At 35.1% G+C, this 7,110-nt stretch overlaps 1 protein-coding gene across 1 annotated transcript; it reads right to left on the bottom strand.

Annotated features, from left to right (window-relative positions):
• Positions 1–130: 130 nt before the first annotated feature.
• On the bottom strand, positions 131–3,054 carry LOC102868084 (Pyruvate dehydrogenase (acetyl-transferring) kinase isozyme 3, mitochondrial-like). The gene is made up of 2 exons (XM_006886021.1): positions 2,988–3,054; positions 131–582 (listed from the first exon to the last, which is right to left on the bottom strand). The coding sequence occupies exons 1-2, from the start codon at positions 3,052–3,054 to the stop codon at positions 131–133; spliced, it is 519 nt and encodes a 172-aa protein (XP_006886083.1).
• Positions 3,055–7,110: the final 4,056 nt, after the last annotated feature.

Genomic DNA, 7,110 nt, shown 5'->3' with positions numbered 1-7,110 from the left:
ATCATGTGTTTCTTGTTCTTTGCTTTTTTTTTTTTTTTTTTCACTCGATGGCCTGGCAGGCTGGTATATTTTGGGATTGAGGGAGGGCAGGGGAAAGCGGGTATTATATAGTGGAAACTGAAGTGCTCAATTACTGTTTAGCTTTGTATTTTGAAGCATCTCTGGGTTCGCTGCTAAGATTGCTCCAGTCATCAGCTTCAGGTGTGGTCTTGTAATGGCGCCATGCTGACTTATTAAAAACCGGAAGCCTCTCAAATGATTCACTTGAAAGAGCCTTCAAATAAATGACAGCGTCAGTGCCCACTCCTTCCATGGAATACAGTTTTAGATCTCCCTGGAAGTATCTAGCATACAGACGAGAAATTGGCAGACCATAACCAAATCCAGCCAACGGGGCAGCTCTGGTGGGCTCCAGGCTAGGTCTGGGTGCAGTCGAATACATGTAGTTAAAAAGGCGATCTATTTTTCGGAGTGGGACACCACCACCCTGGTCACTTATCTTAATGGATAAGTCTTCTTTGCCCAAGGTAACAAGAGTTTTAACAGCTGGGTAGCCCTCTTTTCTATCTTCATTGTTCTTTGCTTTTATGATGTCATGAATTGCATTGATTGTTTTACTTACGTTGAACTATCAATGCATACCTGTTATGAATCATATTTGGTCATGGTGAATTGTTTTGTGGTTGGTTGTTTTTTATTTTGTTTTGTTTTTAATGAACTATTAGATTTTATTGGCCAGGATTGTATTTAGGATTTTTGCACCTATGCTCATAAGATACATTGGCCTAGTTTTCTATTTGGTGGTGTCTTTTCCTGGTTTTGATATCAAGAATATGTTTGCTTCATAGAATGAGTCTGGGAGAATTCCTGAAATTGTAAAAATTAGAGCAGAAATAAGTGAAATAGAAAACCTAAAAACAATTAAAACCATCAGCCAAACTAGGAGTTAGCTCTTTGAAAAGGTCAAGAAAATCAACAAAGCACTAGCAAAATTAACAAAGGAAAAGAAGAAAAAGGCCCAATAATCTGAATAATAGATGAAATGGGTAACATCACAGTCAAAACAGCTAAAATGAAAATGATAACATTAGAATATTATGAAAACCTATATTTGAACAAATATGAAAACCTAGAGGAAATGGACAAAATTTAGAAATGCACAAGCTACTTAAACTGACATAAACCAAAATTTAACACCTGACTAGACCCATTACAAAAGAATAAATTGAAAAGTTAATAAGAAATTTTCCAGCCAAAAAAGTTCTGGACCACCTGGTTTTACAAGTAAATTTTATCAAACATTCAGAGAACAACCGTCACCAGTTCTACATAAACTATTTCTGATAACAAAAAAAGATGAAGGTCTCCTAAGAGTATACATTTTGATCAAATTGAAACATGTACTAGCTATTCCTGGGGTATCTAATGTCTTTCAGCTTCTACATAATCACCAACATCTTGTAGGTGCACAGAGTAATCTCTCTTGCCACATACTGATTTTGTTGAACTGTCCATCAGGATTCTTTAGGACCCACTTCTCCCATTCACCAGTTAGGTTCTGACATCCTGGGTATTTAACCCGAGGAGCCCAACTATTTCTAATATATTTTTTAGTAAGATCAACCATCAGCTATTGATAGTTTGCACAGCTATTTTGATGATTCATGATAGGCCAGGAAGCACTGACTTTAAATGCTCTGTTTATCCAGTTCTCTGTCACACCTATTTTGCAAGACATTCAACTTACTAAGATCAGACTGATGAGTTGTTTCTGAATTTAAGGTCAATATCACAGTATAGGATTGAAAGCAACCTGGTATTTGTATATCAGATTGAGGGCTTACAGTATCTACTGGCCATTGGAACTGAACTCTTATTATGTCAGATGATTTTCACAGATTCTTTCAAGGTCTCAGGTAGAGGGATACCACCAGCTTTCCAAAGGGTTGTTTAGTTTTGGGTTTTGTTGTTGTTGTTTTGTTTTCCCCCAATGGTATGGCTAACCAGTTCATGATATTTTTTATTTCTTTCACAGTTCTGACTCCTTTATGGTAAACCCAACAGACAATTAGTTAACTTTTCCCTTGAACTATATTTATGAATAGTTCCTAATGAAGTTTTTCGAGAGTGTATGGATCACTCCTTTTAGTATCATTAAAGTGAGTACTTTCAAATAGACTCATGACTCTATTTTATATTTCTTCTACTGCATGATAGTAGTAGCAGGGTGAATACTAGTTTACAAAAATGGCCATTGTTGTTTTGTTGTTATAACAAGAAAAAAAAAAGAGTTATTGTTGTGTGTTATTGAATTAGGACTGATTTACACCTGATCATCAAGGAGTTTGAGGAGTCAGTAAATCATTCAGGAAGATAGTGTTCATCTTTCTCCTATTATTAAGAATTTGTTGTTGTTGTTGTTGACTTCTTTTGAGTTAAGCATAACTCATAGTGACCCAAAGAACAAAAAGCAAGAAGCCCTTCCACAACCATCACCATTTATCAAATTTCACAGAGTTTTCAGAGGCATGCTGTTTGGGAAGTGGATGACTAAGCTTTATTATCCTTGCCTGAAGAAGCACTCTGGCTACACCTTCTCTATGAAATATCTCTTGTTTATTTTGTAATGTGTGGCATATTGAATGCTTTTCTCCAACATCACAGCTCAAAGAAATCAATTTTTTATCATCCTTATTCATTGCCCAGCTTTCAGATGCATAGCCAATGAATCAGTCACACCTTAGTCCTGAAACTGACATCACTGTTCCTCAATAATTTGTAGATATCTGTGATATGACTGAAGACTTACCCAGTGCAATACATACCCTGATCTCCTGGCTGCTGGTACCATGTGTATTGATTGTTAATCTAAGGTGAATGAAGTTGTTGACAGTTTTAATCTTTTCTCCATCTATTACAATGTTGCCTCTTGGTCCAATGTTTTCTTGATATTGAGATGTAATCCAATCCGTATGTAAGGCTATTACCTGTTATCTTCTGCACCCAGGACTTCCAAATAGCCCCACTTTCAGTAAATAAGGTTATCATCTGCATCTTGAAAGCTATTGATAAATCTTCCTCCAATCCTGATGCCACATTGTTCTTCATAGAATTCAGCTTCTGAGATAAACTGATTAGCCTACAGATTTAATAGATATGGAGAATGGATAAAACTTTTACTTTAAATCATGCAGTGTTCCTTTGCTCTATTTGGATAACAGCTTCTTGGTCTAGGGATACATTTCATATGAGCATAATTATGTGTTCTTGGATTCCAATTCTTCTAAATGTTAGTCATAATTTGTATTGATCCACACATTCAAATACCTTTGCATAATCAATCAAATGCAAACACACATCCATCTGGTATTGTTAACTTTCAATCAATGTCTGCCTGTCATCCACAATGATATCCCTGGTGCTCTTACCTCTTCAAAATCCACATTGAATTTCTGAAAATTTTATTTCAATGTACCGTTTTAGCCATTTTTGGATGATTTTCAGTCATATTTTGCTTGCATATGATATTAATGGTATTGCTCAATAATTTTCACATTCTGTAAGACCACCTTTCTTGAGAATGGGAATAAATATTGATCTCTTATTTGAAATAGGTCAATTGCTTTCCAGTTGATTCCTTGTCCTTATTTTTCCCTAATTCCTTCAGTGAAATTTGAACTTCTTAATTCATTACCTTTGACTATTCTTCATATAGAACTTCCTAAAATTTTTAACTATCAACTCATTTTCTGTTTCCCTTCCATCTCCTTTTGATACTTCCTGTACCATTCAAGAATTTGCCCATAGTATATCTTAATACTGCAACTGGAGACTTGAATTAGTTTTAAAATTATTTTAATTATGGAAATGCCAAGCAATGTTTTCTCCTTTTACTCCTCATCTACAGTTTTTTACACATTCTGCTACTGTACTTTGCTCATAGTATAATAAATAATAAATAAATAATATAATAAAAAAGTTTAAATTGAAGCTGAAGAAATTAAACTGGTCCACAAGAATCAAAATATAACTTTGAGTCTATTCTACTTCAGTTTAAAAATCATCTGCAGGATAAATTTGAGGCACTGTCTAAAGAAGTTTAAATTGAAGCTGAAGAAATTAAACTGGTCCACAAGAACCAAAATATAACTTTGAGTCTATTCTACTTCAGTTTAAAAATCATCTGCAGGATAAATTTGAGGCACTGTCTAAAGAGCAGAAAATGGGACATGGGGCATAGGACTATTAGCATCTTTCTGAAAGGGCCAGAGACGGTGAAAATAGCACAGCCTTTCACTACCCCAGAATAGAAAGCAGATAAAGAACCTTTAGACTAACTCCAGGGTGTCTCAAGAGACACACAAATAGCAAGAATTCATTTATTTATTGTTGACTCAAACTTTACTCACAGTTGTAGTGGTATTGAGAATGGAGTTTATTAGGGAAATAAGTTGGAGAGTGGTGGAGACAAAGAATATCTCACAATAAAAGTCCCAGTTTTAATCCAATAGTCCCAATTTACAATTCCTCAATTAGTACAAGCTCCAGTTTCACTTCAGCAGTCAGCTTTTCCTTCCATACTCAAAGGCAAGAACAGCAAAATCCTTTAACTGTGGCCTTTATCTCAGAGATCCTCTGGTTACACCTTGCCACAGTTTCTCCACAGCAAAGCCACAGTCTCTCCAACACCATTACCAAGGTCTCACTACCAAGGTGTCACTCTCATCAGGGTCTTGTTTCATTCTCCTTCAAGCCTTGCCACTGTAAGTCTAGCTTCCCAGTGTGGGAAGTACTCTTCCTCTTATCCTAGTCCTTCAGCTGTTGATGATTTATAAGACTATGTGTCTGTAGTTAAATTATCTGGAGATCAGAAGGGCTAAAATAATGGCTAAAAAAGGCAACTTTGGGCTAACACAGCAGGCACTCAATGCTAATGACCAAAGACTGTGTGAATTATAGTACGGTATCAAGGTTATCTTCCACAAACAGAGCAGGAATTAAAAATAAAAATGACCACAAGATTTATGTAGCCTTGTTATCAGAATTAACTTAAGGAATATATGCCTTCAAGTTTTTCTTTCCAGTCTATTTTTATTTTATATTGGTTTGCATGTGAAATTTATGTACAGTATAAACCATTTATGTACATTGTATTTCACACATCCCTATGTGTTTCATAATATGAAACATCTTATTGTGGTTTAAATTATCAATCAAATACACTGTGATTTTCACAATTAATCACTACTGATCAAATAGCTACTATTATCCCGTATTTTCAGGTTGCTGTAGGATCTCTCCTAACTTCTTCACCCACCCACCCAAAGCCTATCTCCCCACACCTCTCTGCTCACCAATTGCTATTACCCTGGTGATTTCCTCCTTTCCCTAACCTCTGCCCTCCTTCCTATGCCTCTTCCATTTTTGGGGTTTTATTCACATATTAATAGTTATCTTTCTATTTTTATAATAATGGTCTTAAACAGTATTTGTCCTTATGAGACTGAATTTTCGTTCATGCAGCATAACTTTAAGCATAAGATTTCAAAAGGCAGCTCATGAAAACAAAGAAAGTACTACAATGGAATGTATTTATATACCAAGTACATCTATGTGAAACCACAAATTTATGTAATGTTAGTATATTATCTGTATTAGACTTAAGAAATATATGTCTTCAAATTTTTATCTTTTTAAATATTACTTCATGGTAGAAATTATTTTTAATTTACATAACAGTGATTGCATTGAAATTTGGAGATGATGCATAATTTGACTATAGTAAGATTTCTCTGTGATCCTGTGGAAAAATTCATATTTATAAGGTTTTCTTTAAATCTTCCAACAATGAGCTAATTATTTTCTTATTTAGAAGCTGTGAACTTTTTTGTAAAATTTATCTATAGATAATTTATACTTATTATCACCATAATTACGGAATTTTCTTTTTAATTACATACTCCCTCTTGACTGTTTCTATTTTTGTTATAGGTTAACTATATTTTAATATCTATTTAGAGTTATTGCCTTATCCTTTCAGATAAAATACAGATTTGATATAGTTGTCTTAGAGGGGTCAGTTATGATGATTATCTGAATTGAAACTGGAAAAAAAAGCAAACCAAGTCTTTTTCTAAAATAATATTGTAATTAATTTTCTTTGACTTTTTCTTAACCTAGATTTGCGTTATAGATTAAATTGTGTCTTCTTAAAAGATGTTTTGACATCCTGGGATCTCTAGTCGCCTATTGGTAAGAAGCTGTGCTGCCATCCCAAAGGCATATGCACACGGTGCAAATCCGCCAGATGCTCCGCTGGAGAAGGAGGAGCAATATCCTCCTGTGCCAGTTGGTTTCAATTTGACAGCACACAACAACAAACACCCCCCCAAATAAAAAGGAAAAGAAAAATTGATGTATTTACATCCTAATTTTTATATATATTGAAAGTCATCTTGTTTGGCAAATAGTCTTTCTTTGAAGATATCAGTTAAGTTTGTGAACTCATATTGCAGTCCTAAATCAATATGACTACTATGCTGTTGGTGAAGAAGACAGGCGGAGGGACAAACACATACAGAACAGAAAGGCATCGTTTGAAAGTATATCTACATGTAGCAAGTGAATCACAAAAACTGGTAATGATCATTAAACGCTAAAAGAGAAACATGAAACAGTTCCTCTTAGAGCCCTCAGAATTAGTCTCAATATGATCGTGAGCGACTCAATGGCATATAAAAACAATAACATGCTAAGGCATGTTTGGAAGCAGGAGTGGCATCCACTTCCTAAATCACATGCCTCCGGAAACCCTGTGAACTTCGATAAATGGATAAATCTCGATAGTTGGAGAGGGGCTTCAAGCCTTTTGTTCACAGGGTCACTATGAGTCGTGCTCAACTTGAAGGCAATCATCACAATAACAGTCTCTAGACTGCGAAACAGGCAATTTTATAATATTTTATGTGTCTGCGTCAGAGGAAAAGGTGATAAATATTTCTCTTACATACTCGGGGCATGTGGGCAGGGGATGCCAGTCCTTGCAGAAAGATCTCATTCTGGGAAAAACAGCGGGTCAACAAAAAAAATGAGGACTCTCAACAAGATTGA

This window comes from Elephantulus edwardii, unplaced genomic scaffold (assembly GCF_000299155.1).
Source record: "Elephantulus edwardii isolate Elephantulus edwardi_28Jun2011 unplaced genomic scaffold, EleEdw1.0 scaffold00046, whole genome shotgun sequence".
NCBI classification, from domain to species: domain Eukaryota; kingdom Metazoa; phylum Chordata; class Mammalia; order Macroscelidea; family Macroscelididae; genus Elephantulus; species Elephantulus edwardii.
Note: the sequence above shows the minus strand (reverse complement) of the source record. Positions and strands in the feature narration are given on the sequence as shown.